The sequence below is a fragment of the Haemaphysalis longicornis genome, unplaced genomic scaffold (assembly GCF_048455015.1).
Source record: "Haemaphysalis longicornis isolate Haplotype H1 unplaced genomic scaffold, Haemaphysalis longicornis Haplotype H1 scaffold_8, whole genome shotgun sequence".
NCBI lineage: Eukaryota > Metazoa > Arthropoda > Arachnida > Ixodida > Ixodidae > Haemaphysalis > Haemaphysalis longicornis.
Window position 1 is genome coordinate 130467591 of NW_027526445.1, and position 26525 is coordinate 130494115.

The following is a 26525-nucleotide window of genomic DNA, read 5'->3' on the forward strand; positions in this document are numbered from 1 at the left end:
TTCTGTTGAGTGAAGGAAGTCAACTGTGCAGTAATATTAACGCCGAAAATTGGCGTCAGTGCTCCTTTAAATTTTGCCGTGGTTGAACGCGGTTAAACCTAGTCTGTCGAGCGTCAGCTCGGTTTTCGGGCCGAGAGCGCGCTGTGAACGCGAACACAATTTCTGCGCAACATAGTTTCATACTAATATATACTAGAGGGAAATCTCGCGTCACTGTCTGGGGGGGGGCGCGCCTCGCCGACCGTACCGTCATGCACCGGGCAGTCACGTTCCACTTGTCCTTGGCCTGGCTCGTGAACAGTCTGAAAAGTTTACTCTGGCTGAAAAAAAGCAACAATACTACTGTAAAAGTTTATTCAAATTTGTTTTGCTGTTATAAAAATGAAGCTCCATAAAATGTACTTGCCAGTGATTATTTAGAAACTCAAAATTTTAAAAAAAGTTACCCTTTTTTGTCAATTTTGGCTTCGAGACAAAAACGAAGCCTTGTGGCTAGACAAGCCAAGTAGGCGAGGAACGTCGCTAGCTGCAATTATAGCCACCATACGGCAATGGTAGTGCCCACGACGGCCCTCGGCTGCAGCGCTAGATTATCATAGTATGAAACTGTATGGCAGCGCAAGACAAAACGCAGACACGAGTCAGCGTAGTTGGCGCTGCAGGCGCGAACCCTCAGTGAACACAAATGCAGCCAGCGCCTCCTTGTGTAATTTTCTAATGGCACGTGCCCTTAATCTTTCACCCTACTCCCCTCTCAGCACCCCTCCCAATTGGAACGAACGAGCGGTCAGGCGCTTTCACTGCGCAACCGTACGAGGCGCTGTCTTGACCTTGGCTGTGCTTGAAGGTCAGAGTGACGCTACCAGAAACGAGGTATTTTCTGGGTTTGCAACTGGAGTGATAGAGCTTTTGCTCTAAAATGCGCACTGCTGACCGGCTCGGACAGAGAAGTCCTAGCGTATTGACACCCAAGATACCTAGCATATTGACACCCAAGATACCTAGCACACCCAAGATACCTAGCATCCTAGCATATTGACACGCAAGACACCCAAGATATTGATACGGAAAGCTTTCCGGCTGTCCGTGGCAAGTTTAGATTGCTTTCGAGTGATGGGGTATTTTACTTGACCCCATCAGCGTCTACAGCATCCGATCTACCGCAACGATTCAAGGAAGGGCTTTCGCTGCGCAACAGCGATCACTAATCGCACCTCGAGCAGAGGTAGAGTGCGGAACACTGCAAAAACTTAATTGCGCCCACCAAAACAAACATCTACCGGAAGGTCTTTTTAGCGACCTTTGCTGAAACCATTACGTCCCTTACGGCCTGCAGAACACCCAATTCACGATACACCTAAGAGCGCCCGCACAGCCAGCCTATGTTCGAAACCGGCTCGCGCAGCAGTTTGTGTCCTGGAAGCAGACGGCTGAGCGCAGGGAAAACATGTTTTGCTTTGCTATGCAGTAAAAGCGGCGTTGATCGATTTCGGGCTCCCAGTGCAAGGAGCGTTTACAGAAAGATAATGGGAAAACTTCAGCGAGCTTTTTTTTTTTTTTTTTCATGTGCGCCATATTCAAATTTCAGCCCGCTTCCAGATTCGGGGAAATCATGGCCGCAGGAAATTTGACGGCTTCGCAGTATTTCGTAATTTCGGGGAAGTGGGAAAATCAGTGCACACAAGTTACAACTATAGCGGTAGTCGGTGCTCGGTGTCGTCGGGTAAACCCGCCCACCCTATGATCGTCGGCTAAAGCTAAGCCCTTTGCCATTTACATTAGACCGATATGTTTTTGCGCACGTTGGGCGCAAACAATTAGTGAAGGAACAAGAATAAAAAAAAATTGACGAATTCTGGGAAAGGTGGGAATCGACGCGAAACAAAGCTTCAGTTGCATGTAGTTCCGAATTCGCCATTCACAGTGTTTTTCAATGTATTTCTCTGCGCCGACAAGCAAGACGCCCTTCTCTCTCAAGGCCATGAGACGTGGTTAACATTGTCGCTTATGGTAGTGCTCGCCACGCTGATCGTCTCCTCTGGCGCCGCATACGTGGCCAGAACGCTGTTTATACGCCAGTTCCAAGCATTGTCTTTGGAGTAGTCAGCTCCTTTTCGAGTTGGAGGTAAACTCTCCTATAAAACATTTTTTTTCTCTCTCTTCAATATTGCATCGGCCGGCGACCGAAGCAACCGCAGCGACCGCTTCTGTCGGCGCCGCGCATTGGTTCGGTTAGTTGCCGAAGCGTAGTCTGTGGCACCACCGCCGGCGCTGAGAAACCTCACGAGGCGCTTGCTTGACCTTTGACCTTGGTTGAGCTTGAAGGTCAGAAGGACGCTACGAGGTGTTTTCTGGGTTTGTACCTGGAGTACCATGGAACTGGGCAGGTGCACTGTTCTATCCTATTATCGTTTTTTCTGACGCGCTGTGCCACGAGTATTGCTCGTATGCAGCCGGTTCGATCAACCGACGCCCGATAAAACGGCGTTCGAACAACTGTCTGGTGACCTTCGAACACACTTGCGGTGCACGGGTGCTGATACGCGTTTGTTTTACGGGTGGCTGGGTTCTTAGGGGGTTCTTCGGAGCAATTCTTATCCGTTTTTTTTTTTGCGCTGTGAAAAACCACAAGCCAAATAGGTGCCTTCCATAACAGCCAGCCCGAAGACGAAGTTTACATAGGCAAAACTTTTCCTTACTACCGCTGGTGGCGCGGTTAATACATGTCAACCTTGCTTAGTGCACTGGTAGCCTCCCATATCTAAGTCCAAGCACAGTTTGTAAACGGAACTTACGGCGCTTCTTAAATTAAAAAATTCAGGCTGGATTGTTTTTTTACGGAAACGAACTTTAAAAAAATCGCCGTTAAAAAACGACGTCAAAGAACGGGAGAGAAAAGCAGAACGAATAAGAAAAATTAAGGAAAGTATTCGGAAGGCCGGAAGGCTCAAGGAGATTTGGGAATTTGAAGTCCTCTACTGCGAACGCAGCGTAATGGGAAAACCGGGGTCCTGCGGAAAACTGTTCGTGCAGCCAGCATGGACAACAAGCGTATACGTAGCCGTAAACAAATGTAACGTGATCACGAAAATATGAACCAGAACACACAAATAGCGCAATCTCTTTCCACGCTGGTCCAATTGATGCGTTATTAATTTCACTAACAAGGTTGGCAATTGTGGCTTTTGAAATATACCAATAGCCGTTATTTCGTCTTCAAGGAGCAGTATTTTTCAATTTTGCGCGTTCTGGTTTGTGTTCACATTTCATTTGTTCATGACTAGCATTGCTTGGACGCCAAGCAATGAACAAGCGCATCTAATATACGCACAGCTACAGACATGCGCTGATTGATTGATTGATTGATTGATTGATTGATTGATTGATTGATTGATTGATTGATTGATTGATTGATTGATTGATTGATTGATTGATTGATTGATTGATTGATTGATTGTGGCTCAGTGGTTAAGGCGCTGTGCTGCTGAGCCCAAGGACGCGGGTTCGATTCCCGACCGCGGCAGCCGCTTTTCTGGTGGAGGCGAAAAGCGAAAACGCGCGCGTGTTCGACATTTCGGCGCACGTTAAAGGCCCCCAGGTGGTCAAAATTAATCCGGAGCCCTCCACTACGGCGCGCCTCATCGTCTCTGTAGCGTCTGCGCGTAAAAACCCACGATTGATTGATTGATTGATTGATTGATTTAACGCGCCGGAGCAGCTACACCTCGGCTATGTGGCGCGCCTACAGGCCTCCTGATTAATTTTCACCACGTGCGGATCTTTAACCTGCGCCGAAATCTTGACACACGCTAAACTGTGACTCGTGAGTACAATAAACAATTTCCCGTGGCCTTGAATGATTGACTGGCGCGAACAAACAAGAGAAATGCTTGGATTCCGGGTGCAACACCGCTACGATGAGTTTTCACTACATCCGGAAATCCCCCTTTCGTCCCTCCTAATGTAAACACTCTTAGCAATGATGGGGCTGTGAGTGTATATAATCGTTGCACGCAGACGGGAAAGGTGATTTCGAAGACCTTCGCGATCTGCGCGCGAATGTGCGATGCCCGGACTTTATTAGGTTTGTATTCGGTGTCGCCCGTGTGTTGATTGTGACGACACGGCGTATACGCTGGCAATGTCCTATTTGCGAAGGACGCCGGCGGAAAAACCGTGGCCTATTTCCGCGAACCGAGCTACCGGGCCCGAAAGCGAATTTGAATGACGGCCGCTTTACTTGGACGGAGAAAAGCAATTAAGATCTGTCTACATAGAAGTGGCTGTTTCCAGGTATGGCTCTAGTGTCTCACTTGATGGGAATATAACGAGGATCAGTCTAGTAATTCGTTTTGGGGGGGAAAATGTTCGGAGCCCATTCGCGGCGCCTGTAAGTTAAAGCGTCTTTACAGCACCAAAGCCGGTTGGATAATGGCTGATTTGTTTGCGTTCAGGATAAATCAGACATTTATTTTTTCCGGCGAAGGCCAGTAGAGAATGGAAAATACCGCTATTGAAAATTATCGGTTGACGCTGTTTGGCCGTGAATTATTGTTGTGGATATATAGCTAGGATGTGTCGTCTAGCAAAAAGAAATATCCAAGGCAAATTGCCTTTTCCCAAACATATATTGTGATGACAGGTGTTGAATCTAGCCACGTTTTACGATGTTGAAAAGTGTTTTGTACCCGTGTAAAACGTGAGATAAAGGATTAACTGTCGCTATCGCGTTGGCGTTAACGTCCCTGCCGCTTCTATTCGCAGCGAGTCTGCAAATTTATGGCTATAAATGTTCATATCATAAAATTGGCCGGAACGCCCAAGTTTTTAACGCTAGATATTTTATGGCCGCAATACAAGAAGCGTTCGTGGTACTTAGGTACATAGGTTTCCCTTTCCGGAAAAAAAAACAAAAAAACAGGCGAAGCTTGCTGTAAGTCGCGCAAGGCTTGAACCACAGCGAAGCTGGAGGACTTCTTTTTACGTGAGCACTGAAGCACACATCACCACGCATTTGCGCAAGTTTGAAATTGTTTATTTACATGTTCCGTGGTTGCTTTGCACTGTGCTAGAAGTGGTCATCGTCATATGCATCGATATCGTCGTCTTCCTTATGCCAAGGGCAAGCATTACATGCGCGGTAGCGCTTGACGACAGCTGGGGCGCAGCGGGAGCGCTTACGTGCACGACGCATGCGCGGCGTTCCTGGAGTCGCGTCGAGGTTCCACGGAGTAGGTGTGTTGCGCTAGCTGTGACGTTGTTGGTGGCTACGCAACGCGAGGCGCTCCTCGGCGTTTTCGCCTGTCTTTCTTTTTTTTATTTTTGCTAAAGCCACTGCGCGAGCCGGGGACGCTCGGCAGTCGTCGCGAGGCACGCGCTCACGAGCACTCGGCGTTTTATTGGTATTTTTAACGCGTTACGCGCCACACATTACGGCCAGCTACAACAGGTCCGCTGTTAAAAGTTGCGAGGAAAACAAAATTCAGTGCCGATCCACTCTGTGAAGGTGGATGGCCAGATGAGATGCTTGTGGGTTATTGCGTGGCCACAAGCTCCCGCTCAAACAGCGCCGTCGCGCCGGGGAAGCCTTCAACGGATTGTGGCAACGCCTACGTATTGCGTCTTCGGCCTTTGAGTATTCAGGGTCCCGACGGGCAACGCGCTTACGCCTGGCGCTCGCGGCCCGATCGTCGTTGGTGTACTCCTTCCTCCGCCTTCGCTCCCATTGCCACCTAGTTTTTTTTTTTTTTTTAATTTGAAGTAGGGTTCACTGTACAGCACACGATGTGGGAAAGCGAGCTTACGAAGACAAGCTTACACCGATCTCCTTAAAGTCGGCTTCACTAGTAAGCACAAATGGAAAGGCATTTTCTCAGGAGCAATATACGGCGTCTTGTATCAAAATATGAATCGCCTGAGGTCAACAAGTAGGCGGAAGGGAGAGGGTGCGACGTGAGGTGCGACATGAGGAGGAGGAGGATAACGGCGTTTTCCGGCCTACTCATCAGGAAAAAAAATAAAAATTAACGCGGAGGTTAGCATTTAACAACTCGGCTGTCATAACAGGGAAAGATAAAAGCATACCTACAGGTCATTATCAGGAAGTCTGGCGTTCTCGAACAGACTTCGAGCTCTGCTGCGGCTGTTTTGATGTTCGTGTCACGCCGTGAAGCATTCGCTATACTCAGGAACAAGTTAAAAACGGCAATAGCTCCTGTATACGGTATTACTCAGCCTGAGCGACGGACCCGGGTGTCAACGGGCGCGCGCGTTTTGAAAGGAGACTGCTATGACTGCGTGATATCGTCTGTGAGAGGGAGGAATGCCTTTAATGAATGAAGAGAAGTCAGCCTGGCAGCGAGCTTGGCTTGCTACTCCACATGAACATGAGATGTGCGAAAGTGAAGGGAAACGAAGACACAAAAACTCATACAGACACTGCAAAAGCAAATAAGCACACAAACTGACAAATGCAGGATCACGCACACGGCGCACAAACAGAAGTGAAGTTAAGGCACACATTCACAGAGTTTCGTTCAGGCCGGAGTCACGGAGAAATGACACCAAAGCCCGTGTACTCCGTGTTGCCGCGGCAGTTGAGTGCCAAGGACCAATGGCGTCACAAAGCTTCAATGGTGCATCAGCACGCACTCCCAAAGTTCTTTTCTCACGTAGTGTATTTGTCGTCACCGCAGTAGTCTATTAAGTCCAACAAATCACGGAAACGGCACGTGCCATGTTAAAAATATTCCCAGTAACGCCCTACTTGCGCCGGGCAGAGTAACATCCGGCTGTGGGGATGAGGCGCAGCGGCAACTTCCGTTGCTGTTCTTTACTTGCACCCGAGTATAACACGCGTTTCGTCAGAACCGTTGCTCTGCTGTCGTGAGTTTTCGCGCTATTGTCTGTTCAGTCGCATGGCGCGGGCGACAATACTAGACTATTGTCTCTGTAATGTCATCTGTTCAAACACATGGTCGCGTGTTTGATGTTCTTTTTTCCTCGAGTTCACGAAATTCCCGTTTTAAGAATGTATTACGCGGACCGCCTGAAAATATACGGCACGCTGTATAGCTCAGCTTTAATGTAAACATCTTCGACCGAACTGTGTCTGCTTGGGTTATACTAGAGAGAGAGCGAGAGAGAGAGCGGGAGAGAGAGAGAGAGAGAGAACCTTTAATGAAAGCTGAAGAGGTCAGCCCCATTAACGGTAGGGCTTGCTACTCCTGCAGGTGGGGATGCATACAGTGAGATAACAGGGGAAATAGAGAGAAAGAAAAAAGAAAAAAAAAAGAAAAGAGAAAAAAAGGGTGGGAGAACGGGATATGTACACACATATAAAATGTATATGTTCAGAGGGTTCACAGGACCACTTCTAGCTTGGTTTCCGCCAGAAAAGTATGCAGCTAAACCAGCCAAGGGCTTTTATTAAAAGCTGTTCCAGTGTTTCGGGGCCTGCTCGGATCCTTCCTTCATCAGGGGTGACTATTTTCGACCACAAGCAGCAGTTATATCAGGTGGCTTTTTTTTTCTTTTTTTTTTTTTTGCTCGTTTCTTGACTTTGCGCGTCGGAGGCCGTGAAGGTGAATTGCTGGTGACTGTGAATGACTGTTGACTGTGAATGAAAGTGAAGGCCACCTCGGGATTCGTTCAGCACTCACCTATTATATGCCAGAACCCGAGGAGTATTCGTTTTTGGTAATTTGCTTAGGTGCCTATCACCTGCGCGCCATCAAAGTCAATCCTGTGTTCCGCCTTTTCACAGAGTAATTCGGCCAATTCACTGTGCTGAATTTCAGACCCGCGGATGTCGTTTTTGTGCTGTCGGAGGCGTTCTGGGAGATTCTGAATTCTGCCGAAGTAATTGGCGGGGCATTCTGCACAAGGCATTTTGTAAACGACCCCTTGGGCTTTGTTCCTTTCCCGGGCGTTCCCCTGGTCGGGGAATCGACCGTGCAAGCGTTGACACCGATTTGTGGGCGACGAGAATGCCTTCATTCCTTTAAAATGCTGGACAATGTTTGACTCGCCCTAGTAACACAAGGAAGTAGCTTCGGCGCGCGATACACTCCAAACAAAAGTTTAGCGCTCGTAGCGGTTTTTCTCCCTTTTTTTTTTTTGGTCCTCGTCCTCGTCTATATATATATATATATATATTTGTCACGACGTAACGAGCACGGAAATTTCTCAGTTCAGCCATTAGAAAACACTCCGCGACCTTGCACGGCTTCAAAACCCCACCAGTAAAATAAAATGACTTTCTTGAAGCGATGCTCTTAAAAGGCATCCCCCCAAGCGTGACAAGCTCTAGGGTTGCCACCTGCCCGGTTTTGGACCGGCCCGACCGGTTTTTTAAACAGCGGGCCGGTTGCCGGTCCATATCTAAAACCGGCCGTCATCGGCCGGTTTTTTGGCCCGTGGGCCGTGATTATGTCCGTTTTGGCGTTTTATAAGCGTCAATTCAACAACCAAGACGATGAATATGTGTCGACAAGCTGCGCAAAGACACGCGAGCACAGAAAATACGCGGGCGCACGCGCTGCCTGAGATGGAGGGGGACCTATAAGGGAGGAACAAAACAACGAAATGCTACCGCCGCGGTCAGCAATTGCGGTTACGTTTCAGTGAAATCACTTTCAGTACAAACGTTATGTTCATTTTTCTCTAAGAAAACACCACAATAAATGGCACTGCTTGTCAGAAACATGGCGTCTTTTTTTTAACACAAAAAAAAAACATTCTATATATCCCCCCCCCCCCTCCCGAATGGCGGGTTTTTTTTTTTCGGGGAAAAGTGGCAACCCTATAGATGATGCTCCGGATATTCTCCAAGCAAGCAGCAGCAGTAGCAGCTCATTCGTGGCGAAGCTCCGTGAACAACAAAGCAGTGCAACAAGGGGAAGTCTGTACGCGCGACAAGTGTCACCGGGGAGCGGCTCGGTCCAAGGTTAGCAGCTTAGCGAGGCCGTTGGCACCGCGCGCTGATTCAGTGCAACAAACCATTCGGAACGTCCCGGGCAGACTCCGCCGAGGGCGAAGATTGTGCCAGGGCGCGGCTTTCTCCAGCCTCTTGTCTCCCCCCGCATTTTTATGCTTGGGCCATTGTTCGGGCCGTCTCGGAAACGCTTACCCAGGTCCCTCTCGTTTCCGACGCGGAGATTAGAAGGCCGTGCATGGTATCGCTTCTGCTGCTATCGGCAGTTTTCAGGAGCCGTGAAGTTGACTCAGTTCTCTGTACTCCGGGGCGGCAAAGATAAAAATTTGAGCTTTTGAAAGTTGGGGTGGGCTGCAGATGCACTCGGAGTTCTTGGTGTTAGGCCGCGCGTAGCACGAAAATTAGGAACCCACGAACAATGACTCATTTGGGCGTTTGTCGGGTGGTTGGGAGTGTTGGTGAGTCAAAGGACAGGGAATATGACCTACTTGAGAGTTTCTTAGGGCAGCTTGAGAGGCTTATTTTCTGTAGTCGTACGCAGCTAAACAGAGACTGTGCGAAGCGAGAAATATGAAACGAATATATCGATGCACTGTGCTACGGAAAGAACACTGGACTTATTCTTTGTTGCGCCGTATAGGTCCACTTCCTCCGTGGTTCCAAGAACCAAGCGTATCGAACTCCCCTGGCTTTGAAAAAAAAAAGCTGGTTTTACACAATCTGGCTATGACTTCAGAGTGGTGGGAAAGGAATAAAAAAATGCAATATATCGTATTGTTGTCCACAATGATTACAGAATAAAACTAGAAGAAAACGGGCGGAAATGCAAGGAGGCACACAAACAAGGAAAGGGATAAGTCCAGTGCGTTCCAGTCTTTGTTGCGCGCTGTAATCACTGTAGATTCCTACCAACTAGTCCAGCTTACTGCGCTTTTGTGTATTTAAATTTAGAGTGCCGATCGAGCAACATTTTCACATTTCCAGCTGTTTTTGATGGCATCTGGCCATGGATATTTGGGCTTACGTGTACACGAAGCGGGAAATGTTGGAAGGAAAAAAAATTGAAATCTGAGATAGTTTTAAGACTAAAATTTCACTGCAGGTTCTGAAGTCGCAGAATTATGACTGTTAAAACTCTTGGCTATTTGCAAAATCGAAGGACGAACGATTTCGTGGCAGATTAATGCACGTGCATCCGTCGGCACAGCAGATACGCTATTTTACCGTCCTTAATTCATCTTCATCCGCCTTATGAACTATTAATTTACATAATCAACTTCGGTAATCTGTTTACACGGCCGACATCTTTTGCTTGGCTTCTGGCCTCCCTTGGGCCTTTGTACCTTTCGTGTCGACGCTGAAATCATTGAAGGTCGCCTTCCAATGAGATACAAGGCTTTCGGCTTAATAAACGCAAAAACAAAGTGTTGAGTGGTGAGCCTCGATGAATCACCGCAGCGAAGTCTCATTGCCCGGGGACAGCTAAATGTCGGGGGAAGAGACGATGTTCAGACACGGATAAATAAAGTGGAGGGCTTGTGTTTTGTTGTTGCTGCTGTGGCTTGTTGCTGTTGTTGTTTTAGCGTAATGCATGTTGACGGCTTACGCGAGCGAAAGCATTTAAAGTCGCTGGTGCACGTCATGAACAGCGAAGTCTGCTTCCTGGTTCGGAGGGTTTCACCATTCGGATTAGGGCGTGCGACCCATTAGCGTCACACGACGCCGCCGCTTTCGTGCCAATATTTCAACTGACATCAGACGCGAGCAGAGTCTCGGAAATGCGACGACGACCTTTGCTTCTCCGTCCGAGCGCCCGCTTCGGTATGCCACGAAGAGGAGGAACGGCCAGGCAAGCGTCGCGCAGAGATGTACACACTTGTTAACAAATTATTTAAAAAATAAAAAAAAAACAAGTCGCGGTGATTTTCTGTGCATGGAGTGTTGTGTGTGCTTATTGGGCCGACATCCTACTGTTCTAGGATTTTTTTTTTTTGTTTACGCGTAAGCATTCGGCTGAACCGGAAAGCCCGTCTGTCTGTCTGTAATGCTTGATGCGTCACACTGTCCCCGCGAGCAAGAATGTTATTAATAAAATACCCTAAGGCCTTCATATTTTGTATAAAATTGGTTATATGGCCCTTTGAAAACTGTTTTCCCAGTAATGCACTAGTGTACAGTGGCGAAACCGGTTCTAAAGGGGCTCGTTGTATGGCCGAGTGGCTCAACTACTTTTGGGAACATGTTTCAGCTGACTTTTTTCAGTGATTGTCTTCGATCTAGACAAGCTGAAATCGTTTGTGAGGCACATACATGCGCCACCCTCCTTAAACCACTCTTCACTTCGATGTAGGGCGGGTGGCATGACGATGCCCGTGGTGGATAAGGACTGCGATTCGTGATATCAGGAGGCTTTGTGTCATGTCATCGTGGGGCGCACATCCGATTTCCTTTTCTTTTCTCTTTTTTCACTTTCATTGCGTCTCGTGATTTCCCAACGGAAGCGATTCGACTCGGCAATAAAATGCCGGTCAGGTTCGTATCTAGACAGAATGTGGGCTTGCCTTCATTGCGTTAGAACGGTGGTTTCGGCTAGTCGGTGCATACCTACTGAAATCCAAAACATCAAAAAGACGGCAAAAAAAAAAGACGGAACAAGAAACGACGACACAGCGCCGTCTGTCGTCGTTTCTTGTCCCGTCTTTTGCGCTGTTTTGGATTTCAGTTTGTATGCCTTTATTATTTCTTAATCCCTTGACTTTTTGAGCGTCGCTTTTTTAGAGCTCGCCGTACAGTTGCAAAAAAAAAAATGGCAGCATGTCTACTCCGTGGATGATGGCGAGGGTGCGGAGTACGGGGACTCGAGATGACATCCAAGTTGCGCCCCGAGTGACATCCGATTTGCACCCCGACCGTCATTCGATTTGAGCCGTGAGTTGCACCTTGATTATTATGAAATGAAACTGCAACTCACCCTAAGTGAAACTGCAACTCACGGCTCAAATCGCATTTCGCTTGATGGTGTGCGCACGGATGGACGCGGATGGACATTGGGAGGTACTCCGCGCCATTACAGGCGAGGGAGTAAGCCGTTTGACTCTCGTAAACTAACTCACGGTCGTAGCCCAATGGGTAAGACGACTGACACTAACTTTGTGTGGTCTACCAGAGACAGGCTCGAATCCTTCCGGTGCCTGTGGGATTTTGTGCGAGTGTAAATGCTATGCGCACGAACGCGGACGGACATTGTGCGGTCCTAAGATGCTCCGCACCTAAAAAAAACATAGGAAACGCTACCGCAACAACCCTGCCATCGATCGAGGGGTTACCTATAGCCCTGAAAAACTGATCTTCTATTGGCATTTGGGGGGGAATTCATACGCGCCAGGTTGACGCGACAGAAATCTGGGGCATTCTTGAGGCAAATCGTTAATGCAGAATAAGAGAGAGAGAGAGAGAGAGAGAGAGAGAGAGAGAGAGAGAGAGAGAGAGAGAGAGAGAGAGAGAGAGAGAGAGAGAGAGAGAGAGAGAGAGAGAAAAGCAAACGGAAAGGCCAATAGGTTATTTGGGCTTAGGGCCCGGATTGCTACTCGACACTGGCAGGCGAAAAAGAAGAGAAAGAGCAGGGCCGCGCACACACTTTAGTCCCTTTGCGGGCACTATAGTCTTTCGGCTAAGCATGTTTCCTTCACAAAACGCGAAATCGCTTTTGTTTAATGCAGAATGACTCTTAATGCAAAATAAGAGTCGGCAGACATCTGTTGATTATACATTCGCCTCATGGCGCTGCATTGACAAAAAAAAATATGAAACCTCGCATCCGGCTTCGAAAAGGACTGCCCGTGTCGCCTACAAATTCATGTGGTTTCAGATAAGAATGCCAGCGCAGCGGAAGAAATTCAAAATTCATACAGCCATGTAGTGAATACGTGTTGCAGTCTTCGCCACTTGGAGGAGTATAGACGATTAAAAAAATAGAATTAAGCGTGCATACGTCTCCCGCGAGTAATTGCAACTTTCTTCTTACCGCCGAAACTGCTCTACAAACACATTGCACAACGGCTGGCCGTCTATGTGTTTCCCATGAGGAATTTTATTACGCTTACTTCGTTAGAAGCGGCATATAAAAGCGCAAGAAAGCGGTGAGAGGTGCATATCTCTGCCGCCAACTGTTGCAACTTTCGTCTTATAACTGCAACTGCTCTATGTTACAACATGCACCACGACTTGCCGTCTAGTCCGCGTACAAAATTTCATACCGCACAAGTTTCTCTAGCCGTAGTTTGAAAGGAAAATTTAGTTTTGTGTGGAAACGCCGAAGTTATCTGGATTGCCTCACTAGAGTGCAAGGGGAGCTGTAAAGAAACAGTATCGCTCTAAAGCAATGCAGTGCAGAGACTACTTATTGAAACTAAGACAACTTAATTAGCCCTCACGAAGCGTATACCGTTTATGTTATTGAGAAATTCTACACGCCGTCGCATCGTAGGTATCTGTTCTGTTTTGTTTTTTCGCGTCGATAACTAGAAAGAAAGTAGCAGTAATAACGCTGGATGGCGACATCCAGCCACTTCATCTCATTGCAAGTTTGCACAGGCAAAGTACCATACCGTACAACTACGATAAACTATGGGGCGTATTGTTCAGGGACAAAAGAAAGCGTTTTTAAAAGTTTTGTTAAGAAAACCAGTGAAATTAGATCAACCAATTTCCATCTCGCGAAATTACAAAGTTGCATCACCCTCCCCAAAATCACTAATCTCCGACAGCAGTCGTTTTTTGTTGTTGTTGTTGTTATTATTGTTTTCGTTTTATGCGGCGCAGTTTGTCATCGCGCTTGAAAGTGCGGTGTTCTGGCCAGGGTTATAAATGAGAGTTGTGTTAACTCACTTACGCGGTGCTTATCATTCGCATTACGCTGCGCAACGTTACACTTGCGATGCTCAATTTTGTCGGTGTAGCGGCTGGCCCGCAGCTGGGCTGTCGCTCGTTTCTGTGTCGTGGTTTCAAAGCCCCCCACGCCGCATTCCGACGCGGCGAGATTCAACAACACGGCCCGCTGTGTAAGCAGCTTGCGTGTGTGTGGTTGGCGTGTCCCTTCTGAAACAGCAGATGCTTAAATGAGGGTAGGGCTGTAGTATGCGGCAAAAGCCATTTACAGCGTTCTAGCATTACTAAACTTGTGGGGATGGTGTGGGAGGTCGAGGCCTGGCTTCTGATGTTGGAGCGTTGCGTTGAGCTGCACGGGGGGCGTATTTCCGAATGCTTCGCTGCACAGCGAACCCAAGTGACACAAGCCTGTCCGCGCGATGCAGAACGGTAATTCAACGTGGTCATTGGCTGCGCCCTAAACATATATTGACCTAAAACATACGAAATCACTATTATTAACAAAAACAACACGCAGAGTTGTTTAGAAAAAAAATTAGAAAGAGAAGATAAGCAATGAAAAAAAAACTGTGGTTGATTACTCTGTCAAAGGAATCGGTAAAACACGATAGTGAAATATGCAGCGAAATCTGCAGCTGAGCATGCTTTGCGGATCGGCGGCTGTCTTGTGGGTGTGCTTGGCGAGCGACGTCCTGCTGGCGGGTCGCTTCGGCAAAGGTGTACTGGCGTCACTTTCCTGACGGATATGACGTCAGTGAAATCTTGGTGTATCCCAGCATAAAACACTTTCGTGCTAAAATATAAAACGCGAAAACGAACAACCCTAAGTATAACGTACTCTTTAGTACTAAAGGTTGCTTCCCCGCAAGAAGACTCCGTGTGCAGGGGTGCACCCTTTACGGGCCGCTTGTTTCGTTGCTCTGGCGTCATTTTTGGGACAGATATGACGTCAGCGAAATGTTTGTGTATTCCGGAATAAAACACTTTCGTGTTAAAAACTAAGAGATAGATGCGGCTCAAACCCGAGCAGTCAGCGCCAGTACTCAGTTCTCTACATCGAGGCCACAGAGCCCGAACGTCGGCTCCTTTGAGTAGGCGCTCAAAAGAATAGCGCGCGCAGTGGCGTCACACATGTCACGTGGGTTCTCTGTGCAGCGAAGCGTTTGGAACAAGCGTACGGGGATCGCTTCCGCAGGCCAAGGTACAAATTATCACGTAAATAAACGAATCGCACGCTGATTGTGTGTTTGGTTTATATCGGCTAACGCTGATGTCATGTGTGCTTGTATAATATCTCGCGCTCGTTATGCAATCTCTCTTTATCGCGGCTGTTTGTCCAATCTGATATACGAGATGTACTAACTTGCGGGGTTATGAACTATGCGCTTGGAGCTATCACACAATTCTGCAGGTCAGAGTGATTTGGAATGCTAAATTTGACTCGCGAACTTTGACCCGTGAGTCATGAATGCCAACATTGCAGGGACTGCAGGACCAGGAATTTTGTGCACGAATTCTCCGAAAGCCCGCTTTTTTTTAAAAAGGGGGAGGGGGGGGGGGAGGGGGGCGTGCTTTACTGCCATTTTTAGTTCGCGGGGCGGCCGCTAGGAGGACCGGTACTGGAAAAAGGTCCATTCGCCAAAGGCCATCGCGCACTAGGAAAACTCGTAACTCGTGCAACCGTCAATCATGTTTAAGTGAAAACAAAACAAAAAACAAAAACACGAATTCGTATTATTTTGTACTAATGTGTGAACATACTTACGCCCCTCATGCAATTCACCAATGTTACGGTTCCTCGTTTCCTTGGTGGCCTTGGAGGAACGCGCCAGACCAGACGGCGTATTTTGTTTTCTTGTGTGTGTGTGCGTGTGCGTGTGTGTGCGTGTGTGTTCGCGTGCACGCTGTTCAGCTAATTGCGAGGGGATGCTGTATTAGTTTTCGTGTGCTCATTTCCGGTTCCTAATATCACATTTTTATTTTGACGTAATTGAGTGGCGTAGACGTTCGCGATTGGTTCTGCATTTCCGGTTCGTAATATTTTGCTCTTTTTTGTTTTTTGTCTCCTGAACAACGATCATTTTCAGGTTTTACCATCAGTAGTTCAGTTGGGTAACTTTCGTTTTGTTATTTTTGTTATTACAGTGTTCAAGTGCGCATCTATATGTACACTATTGTAGTAATTGAGTTTATTAGCAACCGCTAATTAGCGTTTTTATGCTCACACTTTCTTTCCACAGCGGGCACGGTGCTGTTGTTGGCCAGCTGCTCGAACGCCGTTAACGTCTGCTCCTAAATCCGTCCTACTTATCCTACTACGCTTTGGTCGTGCGCGCGCCATTTTGCTAAACACAGTGTCAGCACCCCGAAACATGAACGTACTACTTTGTGATGCTCCACTAACAAGTGCTTCAAACGCTTAATTTGCTAGACCCGGCCGTGCTGTCTGGCGGTCCGCACATTTCGACATATATGTACAAGCGCGCGAAGAAGCTTCAAAAGATAACGTAAAAAGTAAGAAATGTTTTTTCAAGCAAAAAGGGTCCAATAGCAAATAAAGCGAAAGTGTAGATTGGACCAAGCAGTCGACAATTCACAGCACAAAAAAAAAAAAAAGAGGTGTGGCAGGAGCTGTTCGGAAAGAGTACGAAAATAAGGGGAAGCCAACAGAACGGCCAGCACGAGCCATTTTCTGCAAAAAAGAAACAGGAGAAACCCGTCGGGAAAATACGACGGGGTCAATGCGACCACTCATTCAGGTTGGCACCACCAGTCTCCCCCACCCTTTGAAAAAAAAAAATAAAATAAAAGTGCCTAGGGAATTTTCGAAGAACGACAAGGTCGGTGCCACCCCTTTCCCTAGTACGGGTTCACTTCGAACCAGGTGACCCCTTTGACCAGTTCGCCTATGACTAGTGACACTGAGTGCCCCCACAAAGAAAAATAATCAGAAGGCCTTGCTTTCAGCACGTGTGTAGGATGTCCTCTTTTGCGTGTAGTTAAGCAGCCCCGAGTATTTCTCGTGGTCAGCAGAGAAAGTAAGAAAAAAAAAAAAAAAGTCGGGGTGCCAGGATGTGCATTATCTTGTACGCTTTCAAGGAACAGCAGATGTTTTCAGTGCGCGAGGACTCTTTGTAAATTGCACCGGAGCGCCAACCGTATAACGCCCTGTATCGGCACTAAAATGGATTATTGGTGAAATTAACGCATTTAATCGATGTATTAGTGTGGGTGGAAATAACTGGCCAAAGAAAACCACGAAAAATAAAAAGAAAATAACCAAACACAGCAACAAGTCTTCCTCGAGTACTCCTCCTACTCAAAATCTGGCCGTAAAAAAAAAAAAATCGAAGGGAGATAAATGGCCTTCACGCACTTGTGGAAGATTCCCGAAATTTCTGTAGATTTTGTGCCTAGTTGCGTGCTTCGTGGTCAGGATATGGTTTTTTTTTTTTTTTTGAGAGCCGAGATACGCGTCGACACCCGTTTCTGAAATGTCACTGCCACGGAGTAAACGTCTTCTCTCATTCATCTGTGAACCGCATTGATTTATCCGTACACGATTCACTAATATCGACATCTTGCTTTGCGAACAGTATTTGTCGGGGTCTGAATTGTCGGTGTCTGTGGCTAATAATTGGGCATGACTTTATGATTCGAAATGTCGCCGCCGCGTTTTGCGCGGTTTCAACCTACCGGAAGAAGAATGTGGCATTTGGGTTTCATCGTATTTGCTGTGTCGCGCAGATGAGGTGTGGAGCTACAATGTTGTCTAGCAAGTGACGCCTAAACAGGTCGACTTGAAGCTCAAGTTTGTCTGCTTTGGGTGAACTGTGTTCCCAAGGACAAACTGTTCAGTTTGTGTTTACGTCAAATGATTGGCCCGAGATTGAACTACTTGCTTAGTAAACGTTTCGCCTTGTGTTCATGAACAACCGTACAAAAATTTCCCGAGATCATCGTGGCTTTTCCGACTTAGTGTTTGCTTTTTTCGTTTCCCTGTTGCCGAGCTTCCCGCCAGCGAAGCACCTTTTAAAAAAGTGTATTAAATAGCCTCTATCCATTGTTTGTTACTCTCTGTCGCGGCAACTCATTTCTTTCCACACGACTCGCTTTCTTGAGGTGTGTGTGTTCTGCAAGCCTGATTTTGTGTGTCGGATTTTCTGACAGCACTTCCATCTCTCGTTCACAAACTGCACCATGCTCTGCTACTCTCTGACGGCGCCTAGTTTGAACAGCGTAGTCAGATTGCAAATGTTTACGCGTGCTTGAGATCTCAGGTACACGTACTTATGAGGCAGCAGCTTGCTCCTGGAAAACTGCGGCGAGACCCGTACTAATGCATGCGCCCTAAAATGCGCGTTTGACCGCTGTAAGACGACTCTGCGATCTTGCCGACTCTCCGCGAATTTATAATGAATATTTAGTTTGCCCGTTTGTTGGGAAAATGGCTGGAAAGCATGGTGCGTGCTCCGTAGTCGCCAAACGCGCAGAATTTCGCGGAAGCTAGGAGTATTGTTATGTGAAAATGTCTCCGTGGCTCGCTTTCTAATGCTATAGGAGTTTGAAACGAACGAGCTATCGCAACTGTGGCCGCGAAAAAGCGTCTATAACGGTGTTTTGAAAGCAAGACCAGTTTTAAACCGCATGATACATTAATAGGTTATCCCACATCTCGTAACTGTCGGCACTCATTATCATCTATTTAAAGTGGTCCTCCTTTACACCTATAATTGTACGCACTTTTAACACTCCTTTTGTGCGCATACAACTGATTGTCACATTTTAATTTGACCATAGCACTGGCGCTCTTGGCCGTAGGTGCCGTTGCGCAAAACAACGACAAAAAGAAAAACGCTAAGGAAGAAACCGTATGATATGACGTATGCCGTTCGGACTAAAATCCGCCGCGGTGGCTCTGTGACCAAGGTGCTGTGCTGCTCAGCCCGAGGAACGCGGGTTTGATTCCCGGCCGCGTTGACCGCATTTCTGGTGGGGTCAAAAGCGAAAACGCTCCTGGTCAAAATTAATCCCGAGCCCTCCACTACGGCGCGCCTCGTCGAATGTGTAGCGTCGGCGAGTTAAACCTCGCAATCACTCAATCAATCAATCAATCAATCAATCAATCAATCAATCAATCAATCAATCAATCAATCAATCAATCAATCAATCAATCAATCACTCAATCACTCAATCAATCAATCAATCAATCAGTCAGTCAGTCAGTCAGTCAGTCAGTCAGTCAGTCAGTCAGTCAGTCAGTCAGTCAGTCAGTCAGTCAGTCAATCAACTGTTTGGAGTAAAGGGTTGCTCCATTAACAACGAGCTGTATTGCGATTTTTCCGAAAAGCAGATTCCGTACCAAGCTTGAGTACGCCAATATAATTAGCATTGTGCTCAGTCCAGTTTGGAAACGACTGCAATTTCGCATCCCCCGCAGATCTCATCGCCAATCCAACTGTGGTACCAAGCTTAAGTACGCCAATATAATTAGCAGTGTGCTCAGTCCAGTTTGGAAACGACTGCAATTTCGCATCCCCCGCAGATCTCATCGCCAATCCAACTGTGATAAGATCCTTCTCTCCTTGACACCCGTCTCCAGCAGTTCACAGGGGTGAAATCTGTTCGTACGTCACGCACGTTTCGCCTGAAGTACTACTCTGCCTTGTAGCGTTGTTCGTGTTCAGTTACTCGTTGCGATAACCTTTAGCAAGCGAACCTGCCTCAAACAACCACTCTGCCACTAGGGAGCGTGGCTGCTTATTTCTACGGGACTTGGGGTGGTGTTATTTGTCGAGTAGCCTCATGAACGCGATGAACGGGATTGGGCATCGGCGGCCTTGGACGCGATGTTTATGATGGTGGAAGAGGAGGGTTTCTTAAAATGAACGAGGAAAGCTGTGCAATGCTGTGAAGAGGAACGAGGATAGATGGGAGCTTACGAGATAATGGAACGCGAAATGGGATGAGTATGCTGATAGCACGATGTCCGTGGATAAGCACCACTGCACAATGCAACGACCCGATACCAGCTCTTCGTTCGACCTTGACCTTTACTCGAATGGAGGCGTTTGTCATTCGAGTTCTAGAAAATGCACCAAAAACTGACGTCTTGGGTGTTGACCTACTAGTTGGAGAAACTGATGAATGCCCCATTTTTGAAGGCATGGGGGAGTCCTAAATTTTTTTCTCTTTATCTGGTTGCTTTTGGAGTAAATATAAACCGTTATGAAGATTGTTGTCTGACTTCATGGTTCTTATCCCTTGTGGTCGTTATATCATTTTCTGCTTGTTTCATTTTAACCTATGGTTTGGTGAGCTTTATTCTACGAAAGGCGTTTCCAAAAAAGGCCGTAAGAACGACACATCCAAACCAATCGCGTCATGTCGAGATATCCACACCGGCAGAAAATAAGCTATCGATTCACGGTCAAATCTGAGAGAGCTTTGAAACGGCTATTTGCTCCTAAACGGAAGCCGATTCCGTGGAGGAAGCAACGGAAAGCGAGAGCGAACGGCATACGGAAGGAGGAAGAGAGAGAGAAAAAAAAAGGTATCTACTTGTGGCGCCACCTGCGAGAGAACGCCGACACTACGCGAGAGCATTTCGTTCGACTTTTTTTTTCCCGGCCTTCTCCGCGGTAGAAGAGACCGACCGGGCAGTGCGCGAAGTGAGTGAACAGTCGTCGGTGGCGCTTTGGGTCGCGTCGTCGTTCCAGCAGCCGCTTTTCCTTCCATCCCTGTCCCCGTTGAGCTTCCACGGAGCAAGGTCGTTGGCTCCGTGGAGCGCTGCGCTGCGCGGACTCCCCCTCGCGACCCTCTCCCTTCTCACCTGCCTGTTCTCTCTCTCCGCGTGTCGACACACGCCGCTGTTCGGAGCAGGCGGCGCAGTTACTCGGCGTCGTCCCATCCAGCGAGCAGCAGCAGCAGCAGCTGGTCAACTACGTGATGCGTGGCGGTCGCCTCGTCGTCGGATCGCTCGGCTCTTCGACACCGCGCAGCGTTTTTTCATCGCGGACGGATACCACTTCCGCGGCGGCACGACGCTGCTTCCGGTGCTGAAAGGACCGCATCGTCTTCTTTTTCTCCGGATTCGACGACGGCGCCAGTTGGGACGTGTTGTTTCTGCCAGGATTTTAACGCAGAAGGTGGTCGCAGTGGCTGTTGGTAAAGTCGTGAGCCTTCTCGGTGCACGCACGCTCGCGTGAACAGACCTCGTGCGGTGGGGTGAACCCCCTCGCTCTTCCTGCTCTGTTCGTCGCCCGCACCGGAGTTCCCTTTTTCGGTGGATTTTTTGCGCCAACCCCGCGCGCAGTGACGACGGGGGCCCGTACAGGAATGCGTTTCGAAGGTGCTCCCTGGCGGGACCGTTGCGCCGGTTACGTGCTCCGCAAAGATCCCGGTGAGTCCTTTTGTGATTGTTTGTTTCCCTCACAAACGACGTTTTTCAGTTTTATATGCGCGGTTGGCATTTGTCTACGGTGTGTGTGCAAGTCGTGTCATGCGACCGCCGGAAGTGACAGTTCGGTGCGCGTCGGGAAATCCCTTGGTTTCGAAATAATTGCGCAAGCCCTGCGCAGTATCCGAGCTTGGCGCATCTATCTCTGGTTTAACCGTTGCCACCTTTGCGAACACCCCAATGAAAATTGTTGGGATTTTTTTATCTGCGCCTTCTGTCGTTTAATTGTTGTTGTTGTCGAAATGCAGTACCGAAAACAAATTGCGTAGATTTCGCAAGCCCTTCTAAAGCAGCGCTTTCGCATGTCTGCAATCCGGGGTTCAAAGCGCTTGTTTTTCAAAAGCAGTGCCAGAGCAGCAGACTGGCAGTTTTCTTTCAAGTAAGAGGACGCAGACGGTCTACAACAATTCACTGTACCTATCTGCTTTTCTTTCTTCGTATCTCGTCAGCTGTGTCAGCTTTATTTCAGCTCTTTTTACCTGCAAGCGCGCTGTTTACGCTGCAAAGAGGTTCCAGTATTGTTAGAGCTCGAACAAGTGAAAAATAGAAAAGGGAACAAGACAGGCGGGATCCCTAAGGAGTGCCCAGTCAGGCGTTTTTTCTTTTTTAGTTTTTGTTCGGTGAGAGGGGAAGCGTTACGATAGTCCAAAGTTCGGTCGAAGTTGGGAGGTAATCGGAGGCAAGGTAGCGCTGACTGGATTTCACGGTTTGTGCTTGCCAAAATTGGTCCTTCGATGAGTCTACGCCCTTCCAAGGGTTTATTGATTTTAATACTACCGATGTTTTTTTTTAGTGGGGCGACTTTAACGTTGTGGTCTGGTCGGATTTGCTTCTTGTGACCTCCTTCGAGCGGTTTCCTGCACACGGGTGTCGCAATCGATTAGGATGCGCTTGTTTTGACGTGCCGCGAAAACTTGCGAAAGGTGCGGGCAACTGCGAAGCGGCGCCGTTCTGGGTTTTCGCTTTTCTTTGCGCGCTCGCTCCTGATTTAGTTGTTTTTATTTGTTTATCGCGCTCCTCTTTTTATAACTCGATCCGCAGTCTTAGCATTGCGGTGTATGTTCACTGCTGCTCGATGTCACTTTGCAAACATTCTGTTGGAAAGTTCTCTTTGATGACAGGATGGAGTATTGGTCGTTTCAATCACTTCACAGATTTGTCATGCTGTATGGTGCTGTCAAGAATCTTCGCTTTTGCTTTGTAGTCCTTTTTTTTTTCTCTCTCTAGTTTAACTCTTTCTCCCTCGCGCGACTGACGAGCTCACGAAAGAGATATTGATCGCATCGAACAGAGAAGTACGAAGGCGGCTTGATAAACAAAATCATTATCTCTCCCCCTCCCGCAAACCCTGTATCTAAACAACGAACTCAGATTGCCGAAAAAGAGCACTTAATCGACTTGCGATAAAAGTTTTATTACGAAGCGATTTATCGTTAACTATCACAATCTGTTCTTACATGGCAAAAAACGAGTCACCAATCGGCAGTTCCCATTTGACGAAGAGAGAAAAAAAGAGTGCTCTCGTTGCACTGATTGGCAATCGCTGGGCGACGATGTTCAGCTCCGATTCCCCCGCTGTCAATGTCGTTCGGCGACCTCGGGCCTCCAAGAGCGTTGCCCGACTTTTTTCTGCGACCACTGTCCTTCCCTTCCACTCGTCCCCCGCTTTCCCTCTCTCCCTTCAACGGGGCTACGACCGCCCTCACCGTTTCTCAGTTCCTCCTCTGCTCTCGCCGCGAGAGGAAAATCATTTGTTCTTTCCTTGCTTGCTCTTTCTGTTTTTGGCTACAATTTCTTGCCACGGCGGCGGGATTTCACAACTCCGGTTCGTATAAGTGATTCCCTCTTCCATCTTTCCCCGCCCTCTTTCTCGTAAATATCGTACCAGAGCGACAGTCTGGGAAGGAATCAATGAGAAAAGTCCACCACGCAATCCATAAACGAAGGCTGGCGCTGGTTGCGACATCTTTCTTGGCTGCCGCGGCGGTTCGGGGAACACCCCCGCCGACGCCGCGGCGGCCTTGTCTGGGGTCGGTCGGCGTGAGGTCGCGACCTCGGGTTCGCAGCCCCGGGTTCTTCTTCCTCGCCGCGCTGGGGCTAACGGCTGGGCGTTGCCGCATTTTTTTTTTCTTTTTTGGCCAGTTCTCCTCAACTTCCTTTATGCGTCTGCTCGGGCCATTAAATTGCGTTTTGAGGGGATGTGATGTAGATTGAGTGTACGTCGTCGCCCGCATTTGTAGATTTCGCGAGGTCCTTCTTTCTTTCTTTTTCGGAGTCTAGTGCTGTTAGTGTTCGAGGTAAGCGCGTTTTTCTCTGCGAAGTTTCGCGTTTCATGGATGTCAACCGTTTTGTGTTACTCAATGAGCAATAATAATTTTCGCCGACTAATATACGAAAGCTTTTTTGCGTGGTCTCCGCAGTGATTGGTCATCCAAGGAGAAAAAACTAACGAAGTGGAAATATTTTGTGGAACTGAATTTGATTAACTAGAATTTTGGAAGAAAAAAAACAGCTGTAACACTATCCAAAATTGCTTCACGTGATACGCGAAACAAGACAGTTTGCAATTCGCATGTTAAGGGCGTGTTTGCCACGTTGTTAGTATGGGCCACCACCACCTGTGAACAAAATGTGTTCGTTTTGAGTTAAAACGTTTTTTTATATATATTTTTTGGTAATTGCTGGCGAATATCTCCTGGCTGGTTTACGGCACCGCAGGTTTAAATTGCTTTCAAGCCGATTCTTCGCATATACAACTTGTGGCGCTTAAATACGCTTACTCCAAATTTATTTGAACTAAGCGAATTATATCTGAGTGGTATTTTACTGTTCAGTTCGGCCCGCACTGAAATGTCGACGCCATTTGGGAAATCCTGTTGACTTGACCCTTCAGCCAGGGCGCTACATTTACGCCGTAAACGTTAACTGTAGCGACCTCACTTAATACGGTTTCGTTTAGCCTCTACGTCACGTTAGAATCTAGAGGAAATCCGCTTTGAAAAAATAAAAAATAAAACTGAGCCAGCGAAAGGAGCTCAGTGACCGCGACAGAATGCTATTTGGCTGGAATTTCACTCATGCTGAACCAGTGCCACAGGCCATCCGTATTCGGTGCAATTTTTTTTAACACTCGGTCGTGCCTTTGATTTGCCGATCTCCGGGATAGTCACGTCTCATCAGAGTGCCTTCTCTACAAACAACCTCTACAACGTTTTCTTTTTGTCTGCCTTTGCTGACCGCGCCCAGTAACTTTATTTTTTGTGTGCATCCAACTTCAATAAGCGAATTGGGTGAGTTGGAGTACGCTGACGATGGTCAGCGCAGACGAACCCAGGACAAGAAGAGTATGTACGCGCATTCGCTGTCTAGCAATTGAACCTTTTTAGGAAAACACGCGTTATTTAGCGATGAAGATGGATTAAAGAAATCAAAGCGAAAATCACAAACGGCTCAAAAAAACAAAACTCGCTCAGACACTTACACACACGACTTGCCTAGGAAAGCAACCTCATAATCTGTTAGCGAAATTGAGTGGTGGTACCGGCTTCGCCGCGTCCTTCGCTGTGAGGTTGGCTTTCTCTCATTACGGAGGTGCTTCCAGGGAAGCGTCTTCCACAGGCAGTTCCACAATCGGACAGCTTTGGTTCTCTCAGGTATCACTCTCCTCGTCAAAAAACAAAAAAAAGTTAAAACAGAAAGCGGAACGCAGCGCCGTATTCCATCGCTCCCACATCAGCAACAACACAGCTGATCCGCTCAGCTGGTACAGCTATTTACCCAGCGCACCGCGGGAGTTCGCACGAAGGAGGAGAGGGTGGAACGCGCATTCTCTTCGGGCCTCTCGTGTACCGTAGTACGGGTTGCGGCGGCGGCCGCCCCAGGAAGCAGCAGAAAACCCGCGATGCGTGCCCGTCGAGTCGCGGTGTGCACCGAGTAGAGGTAGGCCGCTCGCGCTGTCGTCCGCCGTGCAGTTCTCGCGGCCTTGAATCGTCTCCAGGCTAGCCCGCCGTTCGGGGTTATCGCACCCTCTGGCAGCGAGACGGCCGCCTGCGCAGCGGCGGCTGCTCTTTCGTCATCGCCCGCCGTCTCTCCGCACCGGGGGTGTCGTCCAGGGTGAAAAGGGTGTGCGAACCCGTTGTTCCAACCCCGTTCCTCCTCCTCCTCCTCCTCCTCCTCCTCTCCCGTTCGAAGACAGCGCAACCACCGCTTCGTGTTACTTGACGAAGAAAAAAGTGGACGGTACCTAGCTTCTTTCCATCGGCCTCCAGCTGGCCCGTCTCATGTTTTTCTTTCGTCTGCTTTGAACGGTGGGCGTGGATGGAACGGTTTCGCGGTCAGCGGGTTTCTCTTTCTTTATTTGTCCTCCTGCGTTCTTTTTTTTTTTTTTTTCGCTGCCGGCGAGCGGTACTACCTTTCGCAACTGCGCCGATAAAGCAAAGTAGAACATCCGTGGCTGCGCGTGCATTGACCCGGACCTTTCTTCTTCCCCCTCTTTTTAGCGTGCGAACCACGGCGCAGTGTAGGTTTCAATGAGAGTGTTTCTCTTACTGGAGAATACTTTTTTTAAGGGAAAATCCGACGCCTTGATGAACAGATTGCGTGCGAAATGCCGATTGGGTTTTGCGTTCGTGTTGGGTGCTGGCTGCGGCATCGTCCCTTCGTCTCCCGCCTTAGCGGCCGCCCCCTGACCGCCACCCTCACGCCACCTATGAACGAGAAATACATAAAAAAAAGTTGGAAATGAAAGTTCAAACTGTGAGAGTATGTACTAGGTTTTTTTCCAGTTTTATTATCCGGTTTAGCGAAACGCGCCGAGCGTGGGCACTCGATGCTTTATTTGGACGTTCCCGAAATAACTTTTCCAACCGGTACCTATTTCTCCGTAACACGTGATAGCGAACCCTGTGGTTTCGTGCTGGTAGGACAGGTTCTTCGCTGGCTGTCATACTCTTTTCGGAAGGAACTGTTTGAAGGCACAGATAGGGTTTATTTATTTAATTTCTTTTAGCACCGCATGACAGGAAGACATTTCTCATGGCTAACGACGACGACGAGGAATACGCCATGTTATAGCTTTTCAATCACGCCGCTGTTATCAGTTGTCACTATTGACCTGCGAGAGGCTTATCTCATTTTGTCTTATTCCGCCTCGAACTCCATCGCTATGCAAATTGTATCGCGAAGTCTCTCGTGCGTGCCGTTCGCCAAAAACGTCCATTGTCCTTTTAATCTCTGCACTTCAAT

The 26525-nt window shown here is 48.0% G+C and overlaps 1 protein-coding gene across 2 annotated transcripts in view; it reads left to right on the forward strand.

Annotated features, from left to right (window-relative positions):
• The window catches only part of LOC144149552 (ribosomal protein S6 kinase alpha-5-like), a 301486-nt gene that overhangs the window by 152187 nt on the left and 122774 nt on the right, over window positions 1–26525 (forward strand). The window contains exon 1 of one of the 2 annotated variants that reach the window (XM_077681181.1): window positions 20528–21224. The exons of the other annotated variant lie outside the window; for it this stretch is intronic. Coding sequence (XP_077537307.1) covers window positions 21161–21224 — 64 coding nt within the window. The 5' untranslated portion in view covers window positions 20528–21160. Of the gene's footprint in view, window positions 1–20527; window positions 21225–26525 lie in introns of those variants that run through there. 2 annotated transcript variants of the gene reach the window in all.